General features: G+C 43.4%; 1 protein-coding gene across 12 annotated transcripts in view; it reads right to left on the reverse strand.

The window, feature by feature from the left end:
* Positions 1-18,416, reverse strand: part of KCNT2 (potassium sodium-activated channel subfamily T member 2) — an 852,827-nt gene that overhangs the window by 301,507 nt on the left and 532,904 nt on the right. For all 12 annotated transcript variants that reach the window (XM_083156802.1, XM_083156806.1, XM_083156799.1 and 9 more), the window contains 3 exons: positions 18,185-18,349; positions 13,780-13,916; positions 3,111-3,174 (listed from right to left, as the gene is read on the reverse strand). In XM_083156802.1, the coding sequence (XP_083012928.1) occupies positions 3,111-3,174; positions 13,780-13,916; positions 18,185-18,349 (366 nt within the window). The remainder of the gene's footprint in view (positions 1-3,110; positions 3,175-13,779; positions 13,917-18,184; positions 18,350-18,416) is intronic.

Here is an 18,416-nt window from a genome sequence, read left to right on the forward strand (position 1 = left end):
GTAATAAAGTGAATAAACTACAAAATAAATTAACTACAGTACCAACCAATCAGTTTGGTAATTTCTCAAACACAACCTGTAACATGGCAGTTAGAAGTGACTGACTGTACTTTGGGCAAGATTTTATGCCAGAAGAGTTCAGCGGCAATGCGAGATGTCCACCGAACTCAGACGTTTTTTTAAGGGTGAATTAACTTACAAAGCAAAACCATCTCACACTGGAGGTTATTCTGGTTGGTGCGTAATTTTCCGAATTCTTTCTGAGCGGTCCGCACGCTACGCTGTGCGGACATGGTACGAAGAAATGCCCACCGGTCCTCCGCATTCGGATGGACTCACACTTTAAGAAGAGGGCGTGTTTACAGACGACATCCAAACCTTGCGTGTGTGGTGGACACACACATATTCTGCACAGTCTTACAGCGTCTGCACGGTCTTACGGCATCAGAACAGACGGGACCATGGCCGTACGCACCGATGTTATTGGTGAATGTAAAAGTGACATGTATATTTATATTAGTGAAAGCAAGTTCTGTCCATTGCTTGCAGTGTAAATGTGTGTAACAAATGCAGCCGTGCTTTCAGCATAGATTTGTGTGTTTAGTAATGGTCCATTTAAGCTGCAAGGTTTCCAATTGAAGCAATGAAAAGAGTGTAATTAATGAGTAATGAGTAGAGGAGTGGATTGTATTGTGTTCAGGTGACATTGGTTCAGGTGCGGGAGTACTAATTGGGCAATCCGAATGCCTAGCGCATGACTGAGTGGTGTCCGCAAAGAAATACTTGCTTATGGACACTGCATATTTCTTGCCTTTTGGTTCGTTTGCAGTCGGTGTTCAGTCCGAATGCACGCCTACCAGAATTAGTGCACTCCCTCGTGTACGCCCATGTTTACGCCCAGTTTAGCCCACTTTGAAACTACGCCCCTGTGTACTTCCGAATGACGCCCATAATACGTCCATATCTCCCGAGTGAATTCGGTGCACTGTTGCTGAACTCAGGTGGCATTAAATCCTGTGCTCTATCTTTCTCCACATGGCCGCTGAAAGAGCTCCATTCGTTGGAGAACAGACAGTCACATACAGACACACTTACCGCAACATGACAGATCATCACAGGTTAGTAACCAGTATTAACCATTTGAGTGCCAACATCTCTGTGAGGGATTCGCAAAATATCCATAAAAAACACCAGTGTCGCTCACATTTGTTATATAAATTCAAATAAAAAGTGTGTTAAAAAAAATAATATATATATATATTATATTCCCTATAAAAGGTAAACAAATGTTTGCTTGCCAATTTTCACACCTATTTTGACAAATTCACTTGGCACTCAAATTGTTAACATAAATGGTAATTCGTGATTCCCTTTTCCGTTGCTGTGAAAAACACTTTGAAGAAAGCGCAATGATGATGCTTTGTATGGAATCTGTATCTGCACATGTATAGATATTGTATTCTTTATGGAAACATTTTTACTATATAATAATTTAGCATATATTTTTAATTATTAAAAATGTGAACCTTACATCCATAAGCATTTGGAAGTTGTCCAATTATATAGAAGAGGTATCTGAATTTTTCCTTTTTTATTTTTTTAATACTTTTACTTTTATTTTATTTTTTACTTGAGGATTTATAGGCTATGTTTGTCCTCCATTGTGGTTGATTTGTATACATTTAATACAAGTTTTGCACAAGTATCACAGAAGTCATTGTTATAGTACTGAATTTTGCACTGATTACATACAACCAAAACAGCTACATTCGTGGGAGATCAGCTCTCGCTGTATAGTTCAGGGTTGCCTACTTTTAAAAAATCATTTCAGGGAGAAACTTAAAAGCCCAGGGTGTGAGCCTTGCGTCGCCGTGAGGCGGACCTTGCATCACCAGGGGGCGGGCCTTGCATCACCAGGGGGCAGGCCTTGCATCACCAGAGGGCGAGCCTTGCATAACCAGGGGGGCGGGTCTTGCATCGTGGGAAAATGAGCTATGAAACCGGTCTGGCTGGGGGTCTGAGGGACTGGCAGTGCAGGACGGGTGCCGAAGGACAGTGGCACTGATGGGGAGGGACAGAATTCCAATGGCCCAGGGTAGAAAGCTTGGCTATGATTATAGGGGCCCTTGGGTAACTGCCCATCTAGCCCATGCGTTAAGACGGCCCTGACAGCACACAGTACTAGTGTCTTTGGGAGTTTAGCTTGTGGCCTAATATACTCGGGGAAGAAAGCATGGCAGAATAGGTCTGCTTCATACAATGCATTTGCCTGAGCACAGCATTGCCACACATGGTAGCTTATAGGTACTGTACTGGTTCACAGCCTGAACAACCCCCAGCCCTGGGCTCTGCATGAGGTAGAAGTCATCTGACTGCTACCCCAGGCTGCTGGACTCAAAACTGTACAGAGGTGCGGCGATGCATTTTTTTTAAAGCCCCTGTGTGAAAGGGAGGGAGTTCTATAATATTGGGGAATGCACAGTGGATGGGGGAAGCGGCAGCCTGGCCGATTGATGGACAGGGCAGGGGCAGCACTCATAAGGTGAATGGGGGGGGGAAGCTTTGCATTGAATGTCCCCGGGAGTGTGGGCTTTGCTGGGGGTGATCATTCCGGCCTAAATGTGCAGCTGTAAAAAAAAAGGTGACCATTGAATACTTACTGCCCGCTGTACACACGCTGTACACACGCTTTCTCCTGCAGCTACAGCTTCACTTCCACGACGGCTACTGTGCATGCTCTAGATAACATCGCTGACAGCGCAAACGCGATGACGCCGCGTCATCGCGTTGGCGACGTCATTGTGGTTATCTAGCACATGCGTTGTAGCCATTGCGGCAGGGGAAACGGCGTCTCCGGCTGAAAGGGGTGCTCTTTCCGGGAGTCTGTGAGAATACCCACAATTCCGAGAGTCTTACGTACATTCCGGGAGAGTCGACAACGCTGGTATGGTTAGACCAAAGAGACAAACAGTATATGGAATTATTATCTGTGCCTGCAATTCCTTGAGCAAGAAATGAACCCATACTGTATGCATAAGCATCACCTTTTTATTTTAATAAGTAAATGAAACATTAATAAATTAAATTCAGTATACATGAAGAATACTTACAGCTGCTGTTCGATCTACTTCGCATCTACTGCTCAATATAAAACAGGCTTCTGCATCATCCATCCTAGAAACACAAAAAGTTTCGGATTTAAAGCAATTTGAAGTTTTGCATATATTAGCAGTTTTGTAATACAAGAAATGAATGACTAGATTTGCTGCTCAAATTAATTTGAAATGGTCTAGCATGTAAATTCCCCTTGCATTACCATGGTACATACAGGGCCACCGAGAGGGGGGGGGGGGGTACTAATTACCCGGGCCCAGGCTTGCTTGAGAGGCCCGGCGAGGGCCCTGGTCCGACCCTTTCTGTCCCTCCCGGACGGCAGCAGCAGCACACACATACAGCATGTGGTGTGCTGCCAGTAGGCTCAGCATGAGCATACACTGACAGCGTGTGCTGCTGCTGATGAAGGGGTGGGGGGGGATAATAACACTTCCCCCTTGACTTTAGAGGTTTTTTTTACTCTCCCCATAATATTTTTTGGGGCGTGGCCTAATCACAGGAGGTGGCCACTATTAGACCATGCCCAAAATTTTACCGGGGCCCAGCATACCTCTCGGTGGCTTTGCAAGAGTGTAATATCACTAATGTTGAAAAGTACTCAAACAAGTACAGTACCATCTGAAATTGTCAGCAATAATTTTATCAGAATCAGAATCATCTTTATTGGCCAGGTATACTTGCGTATGCTTGGAATTTTTTGTGGTAACAGTGCAGCATCAATCAGGGAACACAAAGGGGGTGGGAAGAGAGGCATAAACATAAATCACATACATTTCACATATATCTAGAACAGTTCGAGTTAGTATTTAGTATTTGGTACGTTCAATACGGTTTAGATGGTGAACAGCTATTGGAAAGAAGCCTTTTGTAGTTCTTGTCGTCTTTGCTGGGATGGACCTAAAACGTCTGCCTGACGGAAGGGGTTCAAACAGGTTGTGGCCAGGGTGTAGCTTGTCCGCCAAGATCTTTCCTGCACGCTTATTGACCCTGGCTAGGTATAGTTCTTGGACAGTGGGGAGCTCCGCCCCAATGATCTTTTCTGCCATCCTCACCACTCTTTGCAACCTTCGTCTGTCATTCTCGTCTGCTCCTCCGAACCAGATTGTGATTGAGGAGCAGAGGACAGACTCTACTATGGCAGTGTAGAAGATGAGCAGCAGCTCCTGCGGGATGTTGAATTTCTTGAGTTGCCTCAGGAATAACAGCCGCTGCTGAGCCTTCTTGACAGTTGTAACGATGTTGGGATCCCATTTGAGGTCGCAGGAAATCTTTGTTTCTAGGAATTTGAAGGAGTCGACCTTCGACACTACTCTGTCAGATATTATGAGTGGGCGCATGGCATTTGGTTTCCTTCTGAAGTCCACCACCATCTCCACCGTTTTGAGGGGGTTGAGGTCAAGCTTGTTTCCGCTACACCATTTAGTTAGCCGATCCACCTCCCGTCTGTATGCCGAGTCATTTCCATCCATGATTAGGCCGATAACCGTTGTGTCGTCTGCAAATTTTATAATTTTTACTGACTGTTCTGCTGAGGTGCAGTCGTTTGTGTAGAGGGAGAAGAGCAGGGGGGAGAGGACACATCCTTGAGGGGCACCGGTGCTAATTGTGCATGTGTTTGACATGAATGCGCCTGCTTTCACCGCCTGTTTCCTTTCAGTCAGGAAGTCAGTGATCCAGGAGCATGTAGGTTCTGGGACTCCTAGTGAACCGAGTTTTGGCTCCAGGATGTGAGGGATGATAGTGTTGAATAGTGCCAAGCTGAAATCAACAAATAGTATCCTTGCATAGGTGCCTGGACTGTCCAGGACCTGTAGAATGTGGTGCAGCCCTAGGTTGACTTTATCCTCGACACTTCTGTTTGCTTGGTAGGCAAACTGCAGAGGGTCGAGGTGAGCATTTGTAACAACTCTCAGGTTCAGCACCGTACCTTCAAGCACTTTCATGACCACCGATGTTAGTGCAATCGGCCTGTAGTCATTGAGGTCTTTCGCAGTTGAGCTCTTGGGAACCGGGACGATAATTGAGCCTTTGAAGCAGGTGGGGACCTTGCACATTTCTAGTGAAGTGTTGAAAATCCTGGTAAAGATAGGGGCGATCTGTGTTGCACAGGTCTTGAGGGCAGATGGAGACACTCCGTCTGGGCCTCCAGCTTTCCTAGGGTTGACCCTCTTGAACATTCCTTCTACCTCTGTTTGGTCCACCCGGAGAGTCTGCGGGTGGCAGTTTTGGAAGGAGGGTGGGCAAGCCGTTTTTGCCCGGTCAGGGGTAGGACTGATGCAGGTAGCTTCCTTCTCAAACCTGCAGTAGAAATCGTTCAGCTTGTTCACTAGTTTCTGGTGCATGGTGGAGGGGGTTCGAGAGATCTTGAAGTTGGTTATAGCTTGCATGCCTCTCCAAGCTGACGCGGGGTTGTTGGTTGACAGGTTGTTCGCCAGCTTGTCTGAGAATCTTTTTTTTGTCAGCTTGATTTCCCATGTTAGGGAGTTCCTAGCCTGTTTGTACAGGACAATATCACCACTGCGATAGGCTTCTTCCTTTGCCCGACGGGGCTTCCTGAGTTGACCGCTGAACCATGGCTTGTTGTTGTTGAAGGTGCATGCTGTTTTGATTGGCACGCACAGGTCCTCGCAGAAGCTGATGTAGGCTGTCACTGTGTCGGTCAGATCGTCTAGATTTGTAGCGGAGAATTCAAAGACTCACCAGTCTGTGCATTCGAGACAGGCCTGAAGCTTCATTTTTGCCTCGTTTGTCCAGCTTTTGACTGATCTAACCACTGGTTTAGCTGACCTTAGCTTCTAGGTGTAAGTTGGTAGAAGGTGGACTATGCAATGGTCAGAGAGGACCAGAGCTATGCAATGGTCAGAGAGGCCCAGTCGCAATCCTGGCTGAGGGGTCAAATTCTGCCAAGGGATCTTGTGGAACACGTCGTTTGCCTGGGGTGGGCATCCTACTACGCTATTGTGTGGAACATCTGCTATCAAGGCTGTGTGGAGAGTGATAGTTTTGTGACTTGGAACCGTGATGCTAAAAAGGACTTGGACTGCTACCTGGATGTTTCTATGCTACATTTTGCCTATTGTTCCTGTCTTTATCTACTTGTGTGTGTTGTGATAAAAAATAAACCGTGTTTTGGTTTGATCTGCTCGGTGTCTGAGTGATTGAGGAACCGGCACCTCACATTTGGTTTGATCTGCTCGGTGTCTGAGTGATTGAGGAACCGGTATCCTCACCTTTGGAGGACTCCCGGGTTCATGGGTGCACGCAGGGACCTATCGATCGTAACCGCCTTGAGAAAGGTTGTGTTTACAGCGGTGCACGGTGCCCCAGGGGTCATGGATTCCAGGATCACACAGTAAGGCCACAAAAGCAAGGTACAAAACGCATCTTTATTTCATATTAACAGTACATATGAAAACCATAACCAGACAACTAACACTACACAATACAGGTAGCACTACTACATAACACAGCACACACTAACTATTATCATGGAATTCCTTGTACAAATAAATTAGGGACCAATGCTTAAAATTCAATATTTTCCAAAAATAATTACAGTGTAGATGTATCTGTTCTACCTCTCGTATTTTCATTTAACAGCTCATACCACAAAATAAAATGTAATTAGAAATGCTAACATATTAACATATTTGTCTATTCAGCGCTTCAGCTAGTGCGATTTGGCCATTTTTCATCCGATTCCGAAGGATCGTGTTGATAAATCAGAGGAAAAGTGACAAATTGCATGTGTTTTATCTCCGATTCTGATCCAGTGTGTGTCCCCGTTTGCATTGGATTGGAGCCAGAGATCACAAGTGTATATAGCAGCCGCCTTCCCCAGTTGAAGTAGGACATACCAGAGAGAGACGATAATTCCAGCCCAATTGCAAAGGAGAGTTCACTACACCTTCTCTTGGGATATTGTTGGATATCATACCACTGGGGAAGACAAGTAGTCTTCAATTATTTTTAATGGTTCCATGCACTTAGGTGACCAAAACACCTCAAAAACTTCTGTAAATCTACGTGTTAATAAATAACACACACTAAGAACAACGTATATTGTATTCCCCTGATGAAGTCTTGCTAGACGAAAAGCGTTGGGAGTTTTTACCTGTTTCCTGTGAACATTTGAGAAACAATAAAACAATTTCTGGAGGATAACAACAGTTTCACTTAATTTCATTTCGGATAAACATCACTCATGGACTTGAAAATAATATAATTTAGGCGCCATACCACAAGTGGGTGTTCAGATTGTTGTATTTGTCCCTCAACCCTCTAGGGACATTGTGTTAAGGCAGCCAACAGTGTAAATCCTTATGTATTTAGCGCGATTGGACTATTGGTCTGTATATATATATATATATATACACCCCGGTTGAAACAGCTGTTGGGACAGCTGTCTGCACTGTTTGTTATAACATGCGTGTAATGTAAATACACTTTACTTTCTTCACCAATTACTGAGTGCTGATCCGTTTATCTTGCTCCGTTTGCTGCTGTGGATGGGGTGAGTGTGATTCTATAGTAACATTTCTGGACCCTGCACCGACTGAACTCCCTACAAGTGAGTGCCATCTTGCCTTTTTCATTATATATATATATATATATATATATATATATATATATATATATATATATATATATATATATATATATATATATATAGCGGAAAGGATGAGAGGCACTCCTGGGACTTTTAAACAGCTTTAATAAAGACCAGTAGTCAAAGTGTGCAGCAGTGTATATATATATATATATATATATATATATATATATATATATATATATATATATATATATATATATATATATATATATATATAGTACTTGCTTCCTAGCACAGCGCCCCTGATTTTGATCGAAGTGCATCTTATCCCATTGCATGCAATGGGTGCTTACAATGTTAAATGCACCCCCATTGTCAACGCCACCCCCACTATCAACGCCAACCCGAAGCTTGGCAAGCGCAGGCAGGGGAGCCGAGAGGGGGGGGGTACTAATTACCTGGGCCCGGGCTTACTGGAGGGGCCCGGCAGGGGCCCTGGTTCAACCCCTTCTTCGTCCATCCCGGGCAGAAGCATACACCTCTACTGCCTGCTATCGGCACAGTACATGCTGAAGGTGTGTGCTGCTGCTGCTGCTGGGGGGGGGGGGGCATAGCCTCCCGCGATTAGCCTCCACCTCTTAACATTTTTGGGGCATAGCCTCCTGCGATTAGGCCATGCCCTCCACATTTTACCGGGGCCCAGCATACCTCTTGGCTGCCCTGAGCACAGTGAGCCAGCGCGGTGCGGCGGTATGCGTCCTCCGACCTTTTCATACCCCCACATCTCTTATGAAGAGTGTTGTGACTGTTGCCAAAGCTCTAATACTGTACTACAATATAAGGCTTTGTAAACAAGGGACTTTTTTAACTAAGCTCCTAAGTAAGTCTGTAGATTGGAAATATCTGTATTAAGCACATGACTTTACTTTCAGGCATTAAGCTAGTGGTAGCCTGATCATATTACTAGGCTGGCTGGATGTCATGTATTCTTTCTGTAATACGGTAAAGTTTAACACAAATTATGTATTGGGTCAGGGCCGTCCTTAGGCATAGGCAAACTAGGCAATTGCCTAGGGCAGTGGTTCCCAAACTGTGCGCCTAGGCTCCCTGGGGTGCCTCGGGACACTTGCAGGGGTGCCTCGGGTTGGTCATCCAGGACCAATTCAAATGATTTATGATCAATTATTTCTAGACAAAACCAGTGCTGGTGGCTGCCAATCATAAAATGTGTACAATCAGAACCAAATCCTGCCCTTTACCACATAACTGAACCTAAGAAGCACATATAAGCACAATCTACTTAATTTCATATATATTTTTGGGGGCATAGGGGTGCCATGCAAAAATTCTGATACTCTAGGGTGCCGTGATTAGAAAAAGATTGGGAACCCCTGGCCTAGGGCATTTGGAATTCCTAGGGGCACCAGCAACTTCTGCTGATTAAGATGATATGCAGTATGCCAATATTCTGTGTGTGAGTGAGGCTGTATCTGCATATGAAATAGTGTATTCATGGAAATCACTGTAACATAGCATTCCGTATGCAGGTACAGCCACAGTCGCACACAGAATATAGGCATGCTGCATATCATTTTAATCATCAGAAGCTCCTTGTGTGTGCTGGTCATAACAATGCAAATAAGATGAATTTTCAGCAAAAAAGGCACCCAACGTTAGCAGAACTGGCCAGGAGCTGCTTGGCCTATTGAGACAAGATGTATGAGGAAACATCTGTATCCAAGCAGAGGCAGAGGTCACAGTTTTAGCGGCTGTGCGAGTGCTGTCTGCGGGTGGGTTGGTTGGGCAATAGTGTTCGGCATATGTGTAAGGGGTATTATGTGTGTCATGTATAAATGCATTAATAATGTGTGACATATGTGTAACAGGCATTATGTGTGTCATGTGTATAAGGGCATTAATAATGTGCAACATATGTGTAAGGGGCATTATGTGTGTCATTATGTTTATGAAGGGCATTAATAAAGGTTAGCGTAATGTGTAAGGGGCATTATGGTTATAAGGACATTAATAATGTGTGTCATGTGTAAGGGGCATTACTGTGTGGTATTATCAGGGGTGCCGAGAGAAAGGAGTAGGGGGTACAAATTACCCAGGCCAAAGTCTGATAGGAGGGCCCAGTGGGGACCCTGGCCCCCCTCCCCTTAAGTGACAGCAGCAGCTGCAGCTCTTCTCCTCTGCCCAGCACACACTGCTTTGTGCTGGGTTGCAGTGTGGCCATGGAGGTGGTTAAAATACAATATTTTCTCAGGATTTTTTCTAAGGGTATAATGTGAATAATATGAGGAGTAATGTATATAAGGTAATGTGGTACTACAGTGTGATGTAACGTGAATAAGGGACACCATCACATGATATAATGTGAATAAAGTTGCACTACTGTGTGGCATAATTTGAATTGGGGGTAAAATTGTGTGGCCATGCCCCTTCCCAGCAAGAATACACCCCTGTTTGGGCTGCGCATACCAAATGTGTGCACTGTTTCTATTTAAAATATTGCGGGTAGGAGCACCAAAATGATAACTGCTATGATGAGGGTTGATGGTGCTGGGAAAGGGAAGCAGGGTCAGAGGCGGAATAAGTGGCGGTGCTAGGATGCACCAGCCAAAATCTTGCCTAGGGCGTCATTTAGGCTAGGGCCGGCTCTGTATTGGGTGCTACCTAATAACAGGTTTGCATGTGGCTGGCTGGGAACTGTCTGTCATAAGGGGTGTACACACGCTTCAATTTTGACAGGTTTTTGATTTGATTTTGCTTATAGAAGCAAAATCTAATTGAAATCGAATGGTTTTTAAGACACTTTCGATCCACATTCGATTTGATGCGTGCTCCCGTTTTCTCTATATCGAAAAGAAAAATAGATTGTGCAATCAGTACAGAAGAGGTACTGGCTTCTTTTCACTGACAGCTTCCTTTTTCAAGTCATAAAACAGAACACTGAATGCAGCATTGCCACTACAAGGCAGCCCAGCACTAACTTTATCATATTGAGATGTACTGTACTATAGTACATGTTTTTAATAATAAGTTCAGTGACAAGTGATTCATGTAAACAATTTTAGTGTCCATTAAATGTGATCAAGACATGTTCTGTGGATTTTCAGTTTTTGTTTGTTGTCATTTGTTTCCTCTTCACTAATAATGAGCTTACTCAAAATAGTAAAGTTTTGTTCCATAGAATATACTGTAGTTAAAATACTAGAATACAGTATGCTAGTTGATTTCTACTTGATTCTTTCTCACGCTGTTTAATAACAGCTCTTTAGACCAAACAAGCTAGATCAATTCTGAAAAAGGATTACGAAACGCGTTTGGTGCTGACTAGGACCTGTGGACCCTTAGCTGGACTGGCTGGATGTTCCCTTCTGTCTCCTGAGCCTGACCTTTCCGGAGGTTCAGTGAAGTTCATAGCATCAACTCCAGAGACGGATCAGCTGCATCAAGTTCCATTTTTTCCTTTTGGGATACCACATATGCTTTTATATGTCTCATATGTGAGTGAATTTTGGATTAAAATTTGTACTGTTTTAATGATCTGCACCATCGCTGCTTTATTTTGAACTTTTCTATGTACCACACTCTGGAATGAGGAGTTGCTGATTTGCCAGGGGGATACCTTTGAATGCTTTATTATACAGCTGGCTCATTGTGAGTGCATTTTAAATCTACAATTTGCCATAATTGCAAAACCATCTGCACTAAATTGTGGTGTATTTATCCTTGGTAATATGCTTGCTTCATTGGCTGCATAAAGCCAAGGCTCTTTTCCCAGATACAAATACGTTGATTTGAGAGCTGAGAATCTCCTTAAAGGGACAGTATTCTTTTATTCTGTTTTTCACATGGTGTGATTTGGGAGCGCTTTCTTGACTGTGTACTTATTTCCCCTAGTCTATATTCCCTACCACATGTACACACACAAACACAGACATTCTAGGGTTAATTTTGTTGAGACAAATATTATTGGATTGTGGGAGGAAACCAGAGAACCTGGAGCAAACCCACGCAAGCACGGGGAGGATATACATACTCCGCACAGTTAGGGCCATGGTGGGAATGGTACCCGGATCACCGGGACAGTCCCTGGCTTCAGCCCTGGTAAAGCCTGGGGGGACACTCTTTAAACAGGGGAGCAATACCTTTGAAAAAGCTGGGAGTCCCCCAGTGAAACGTGTCAGAACACAGACACCTATAACAAGCGCAAACCCCCTAACGTCCACCCTCGAACTTGTGGATTACAAATTTGGATTCCTAGACCAGGACTTTGGTACCCACCGCCAGCAACAGCAATTGGCCCACCAACAAGACAAAAAAACATCAGCACCACTCCAGAGGGCTGTTACTTTCATCTGCAATTCAGCGCAGGACTCTCCCCGGAATCGAGTGGTTCAAAAATAACTGTCCACAAACTTTTGGTGTACACAGTCTATACTTATGGAACAGGGTTCCAATTGAGAGGAAATTATCAGGGGCGCCTAACCCAGCAAATAAGCAATGAGAAATTGTTTTTAAATTGCAAGACCATTTTTATTGTCCATTTCATACATAATTTTTTACTTATTTTTTCATTTTTATTTGTATTCTTGTATGTGTAATGTGTATTATAATTCATTGCCACTTAAAATATCAATCCAGCAGGCTGTGTGACATATTTATGTTCTTTCCTCAAAGTGCAGCTTCTTTTCTTTTCTAGTACAAGGTTTTCACAGGGGACTGACAACCCCCATCTTTGTAGCTGCTGCTTTTTTTGAAAAAGGAGCCTGAGGGTAGCACCCGTATAGCTGTCCGAGAGACAGTATAACCCCCTTTTTTTCCAGAATACTGTTTATAGCTATTGATGTGACCACAAGCATCGCACTCGATCACATAGCCTTCCCAGCCCTAGAAATGGCCCTGATTTACATTGTGCATGTTTGTAATCTGTTAACTACCTACAATGTAGACAAAAGTTATTTTAACAAGTCTTCATGCCACATTTCACACTTGTGTATTTTAAAAGATAAACTTCATTGCTATTGAGATTCAAAACTGATATATGAAACAGTAAACCTGTATTTTTCTTCAGGGCAGCACAAAACCTTGAGCCCTGTTGGAGAAAGTGCGCTATATAAATTAAACTTATTTACAACCAACAGTGGACTCTCATGCTAAAAATGAAAAATGTTTGTGTTATGAGTGGCAACAAATCAGATTCTATCATTTCTCTAGTACAGATGTAGCAGGCCTTATCCTTGCTGGCGATCCGCCAGCAGCATGCTGCTGGCGGATCGCCAGCAACACGGCGCCTCTATCTGACTGAGACGCGCGTGCGTCCCCCACGCACGCGCGTCTCAGTATCCGGGCGGCGGGGCGGCGAGGCGGACGCAATACTGTCCGCCTCCCGCTCGACAGGGCTGGGGCGGACCTCTGGCCACTGTGGGGGGGTGCGGTCGCCCAGTGTGGGCACCGGGCGACCGAGGGCAGCACCGTCGGAAGGTGACGCACGCGCACCTCATGCGCGCGTGTCCCCTTCCGACATACAGATGGCGGCGGGGCAGGGGATGGCGATGGCGACGCCATCGCCATCCCCTGCAAAGATGAATCCCGCTACATCTGTACATCTGATAAAATAATAGACAGCGTCTGTATGGTTGCTATAAGCAACATCACCTATTTTCCTTTTTAGAAACTTTATTTAATCTACCCTTGCTGTTAATATGCCTGTTTGTAAAGTTTATAATATAGTCACCCAACATTTACCGTAATTCACTTCTTATGTCAATAAAAAATTATGTATAACTAGTAAGCCCGCTTGAAACAAATGCTTCTAAAGCTAGTAGATGTAGTTTCACTTTCTGCCAACAGATGGCAGTGTTTCACTGACACACGGACACTAGACATATATATTATAGATCAGGACATAACATCTTTTTTTTTCCTATTTAGTACCACTACAAGGCCAAAAATGTACCCTATATATTATATTAAATGTTCATCAAAGACCAAGGCATAAAATCTCAGGTTTAAGTATAACAGTTATGTGGCATGGTTCACAAAACATTTTTGTTATGAATTTTTAATCTCTTCGGCATTATACTGTATAAATGCTCACTTACTTTGCTCTTAACAGGTCTTGATCCTTAAGGGCTGAGCCCTGTAAGTAGATAACCCTTTGAGACCACATAGGAATTTGAAGAACACGTCTAACCTGAACGTCCATCTCCGTGGGGCACAGAATCACCACATAATAATCCTGATACACACAGAATATAAAAATTATTTCTAGATGCATATACACTCCTATATTCTCATTTTGTGACCTATTACAAAATACTCTATACTGGGATATATTTGAAAATTATTTTACATAAGTAGACAGCTGCAATAAATAGTTGTAGTCATTTAACTTTTTATAGTATGTGAAGATTCCATTTATACTTCGATTCTGACACACAATTTGTACCGACTATTTCAGATATTAATGTCCCTGTTATAGTTGAAGGTATGTTTGTCTAGGGTTTGAGTACCTTTTGTTTTCATGCATTTGTATGTATACACTTTTAAGTACAGATGGAACGCCTCTCAGCCAGCTCAGGGAACTGCCAGATTCTCTGAGCTGGAATAGGCTGGCTGAGAGGCGTTCCATCTGACTGGGACAGGCGAGCATCCCAGTCACTCGGCAGTGGGAAGCGGATTCCCTGCCTGTCTCCACTTCAGGTAGATGGGTAGGGTTAGCAGGGGGGTGCGGGCAGCTATGGGGGAACATCAGGGAGGCGGCCGAGGGTGGCAGCGGGCTCCATCAGAACGGGGCGACCATCTTCTGCTGGCTAGCGAATGGCGGCAGTTGGCAATTCCATCACCAGGAGCAGCTCGAATGAGAGCTGGTCCATCTGTAACATTGCAAAAATAACCTGAATCTCTGTGCGATGTAAAAGGGCCTTTTTCAATGTGCCGAGTCCAAATTGACAAATGATCTGATGCTCTGCTGCTTTATCCTAAGAACATAGCAAAATATAGGCGATAGAAGGATAAACACCAGCCAATGTGGTAAGGTATAAGGGGGAGATTCTCTAAGAATCTCCGCCCCCCTTCGCCGCCCATTGCATATTTAATTATCGCATATGCTGTAACATATGCGATAATTAAGGCAAAGGACAGCTCTTGCGTTAAGAGCTGTCCTTTGCGGTGAGAGTCGCCGGGTCCCAGCAGGTCCCGGCGGCTCTCCCCTCCATCCCACACCCGGCGCTGCTGCTGCTGCGCCGGGCTCTCCTCCCTGCACCCGGAAGAGGATCAGTGCAGGGAGGAGGTCACAGGTCCGGGCAGCACTGCGCTGTGCTGCCCGGACACAGGTGAGGGGGGAGGGGGCGATGCGGGGCGGTGGGGGGTCGGCGCGGGGCGGCGGAGGGTTGCGATAGAAGCCCATTGGCTTCTATGGGGCATCGCCAGATTTTTCTGGCGATGCCCCCCGCCGCGGTAACCCGGCGGGGGATGCTTACAGCATCCCAAAATGCGGTAAAAACCCAGATAACAGGGTTTTTACCGCATTTTTAGCTTAGAGAATCTCCCCCTAAATCTCTCCAATAGTAAAGTGATAGGCTTGAGCATATGCTGACCATTTTATAGAAACCAAGGAAACAACATGCACTGGCACTCTAATCAGGTATTTCAGACATTTGACATGAATGTGTCTATGAGTCATGCAAAAGCACCACAGGTATGTGATGTTATTGTGGTTGATGACTTTTGCACAATAACACTCACATAAGAGACAGCTTATCACATTTAACCATTTTACTACATGTTAACATCCCTTCACTTAGAGATGTCTCTTGTTATGAGTTCTAGATATCTTAAAGTTTCCCAAAACTTCCTATTATGAAAAGCAACAAGCAATGAAAAGTACAAAACATTATTAATCATATTTCAGATCACATTGTTTACAAAATGTACTTGAGATGTAAGTCTAATTAGTGAGTAAATTGGCAATATTGTGATCATACATCAAGTACTGTACTGTTGTACATGATGTATGAGTTCTCGAATAGAATTATTTATTCTTTCTCAAATGAAATTATGTTTGATAGTGATGTACTTTGATCTGCCAAGGTACTTTGTCTATAGCATCCTTATTGTCGCATAGGATGTTTTGAGTTTCTTCAGTGGATCCATCTGAAAAACTTTCTGAAGAAAATCTATTTGATTTTACTGTTCTCTGGTGGATCGTCTGTTCACAAGAGTTCACATCCTATTTTCATTTAAAGACGTGATTTATCTAGAGCAGGCTTCCATTCAGAACACTCATTACTCAATTTTGCCTCTACTATACTTGGTGCTTGTGAGAATGCAATATTAGCAAATTCATCACTATAACTCTTATGGGGTCTTCCTTTGTTATATCTTGTTACAATCCTTGTTGGTTGTTGGCTTAAAGGGTTTACAGTCTCTTGGTAAGAAGTATTGCTATTGACATGTACAGTAGTTCAAGCATTACACATTTCTAAGGCACTTCACAGTTTGACATTTGAGATACTATGGGATAGAGTGTGTCAGGATAACTCATGATTTAATATGTTTTTATTATTAATGTTCCAAACTTTATATCCCTCTCTCTCAAAACAATATCCTTTGATCCCTTATTTTCACATGAAGTCCAAACATTTTTTTGCTTTAATAGTCTCCTGCATTGTCAGATGTAAGCCCTGTAAGTGCCATGTAAGTGCCATCTCTGTGAGAGAAAATATCTGCTAAAAATGTCAGTGTCTCTTACATTTGTTACTGAAATTCAAATAAAAGACTATATTTCCTATATAAGATAAACATTACAGGCCATGATGATTAGAAATGCTCGCCGGAACCTCCCCGCTGACGAGCGCTGGCGGAGAGGGACTTCATCAGACTGGGACGCGCGTGCGTCCCACATGCATGTGCGTCCCAGTCACTCGGAGGCTGGGCGGCGTGACCTAGCCAGTCTCCGCTTCAGGGAGATGGGCAGGGTTAGGGGGGGTTCAGGGCAGCATTGGGGACCAGAGATGGCAGCAGAGGAGACGGTGGCAGGGAGCTTTGTCAGAACAAGGCATACAAGCATCTCATGAGTGCGCACCCCCTTCAGACTGCTGGTGACGGCTGGTGGCTGGCAGGGGCTGTGATATTATGATATTATGTATCACTTCACTTTTTGTTTCTAAGAAGTACACATAAATCAACCATGTAAAATCATCATAAGTGTCATGAAATACCGAAATTGACTAAACAATTGATGGTCCATAGGACCACATATATCTCTGAATCAGTGACAGGATAGTAGACTTAGCTCTATTTGCTGATTTCAGAAAGAGGCATCAGGGCTTTTATTACCCTTGATGGAAATTCACACACCAGATTATCAGGATTTCTTATAGTTATTCCTGTCACCCACTCTTCTTGAAGCTTTTGTATGGTCTCATAACCTAAATGTTCCATTTGCCTGTGCCGCTGGTTCTTCATTTGACTAGAGTCACAGCAGCCATTGCATAACACTGTGCATTTTCTAAGACAAAGAGTTGCTGGCATCTTTTAGCGGTAGCTATTACTATTCCTTTTTGTTGTGCACAGTAAAGGAGTGTCACACCACAGAGTCTGCTATTGTAACCCACATGTCTTCATGTGCCAGCTTTGGCCAATGGTTATAAAAAAATCCAGAAATTACCCAAATGTTGCATCCCACCAACTGTGATCACATGTTCCAAATTCTGGGGTCAGGTTTTGCAACATATCCATAGCAAAATCAATGTAGTCTAACTTGACTCCAATGGATGTCAATGCCATTGTTTCATCTTATTCATATATGTCCTTTAAAAACACCTCGCAATTAATGATGGAATATACTTGGTGTTCTTCAGCTAAGCCATGGTTCCAAGGATTCTATCAACCTTTCAATGCTTTTCATGCTTTCACTGCATTTCTATAGCAAATGTCTATGTAGAGTAGTTCTCTGAGTATTTCAATTGCTTACCGGTTGAATATGTCCTTCACAGCTGCAGATCTAGGCCCATAACCTATAGGCAGATGCCTACAAGTTGGGAGTTGTGTAATGGATGTGAGCAAGGAGGTTAGTTCTCACATTGATTCCAAACTAGAGTATTTTGTATTGAATGTAACAGGATGCAAGTGATAGAAGACAAACAGTAGCAATTATGATAAGATATTAACATCATTTGGGCCATGTTGGCAAATTTATAATTTAACTACATATCGACATAAAATGAAGGATCACAGCAGGTTTCCCCAATATCTGCAGCCATCCTCCTCAGATACTTGCTGGAAATACTATATTTTTTTTAACATATCCCCAGCAACGGGTGTCTTCAGAAGTTATCATGCAAATTTATTTTTGAAAACTAGATCCCAATAAGCATCTTCTAAAAAAAATTACAGAGACAATTTGTAAAACATGAGAAGAAGGCAAATATAATGATGCAGTATATTATATACATGTCAATAAAACACCACCATTACTTCATAGTTAATTATTTACAGATTTACCTGAAGCCTTGGATGTGCATAAAATTCGTTTAAGAAATCCATGAGTAAATCGATTTTCAAGGAGCTGACACATAATACTACATGTTTCTCTGTCTGTGCTCGGTGACGACTGTAGTTCCCTCCAGACTTTTGCCTTTCCATCCATAGATAGGCCAATTGCTCAAACTAAGGAATATGCAAAATAAGAGAACAAGACCATTCAAATTTGAAGGACTGCCTAAACAATGGTATA

Source organism: Crinia signifera, chromosome 8 (genome assembly GCF_055691185.1).
Source record: "Crinia signifera chromosome 8, ASM5569118v1, whole genome shotgun sequence".
Lineage (NCBI taxonomy): Eukaryota > Metazoa > Chordata > Amphibia > Anura > Myobatrachidae > Crinia > Crinia signifera.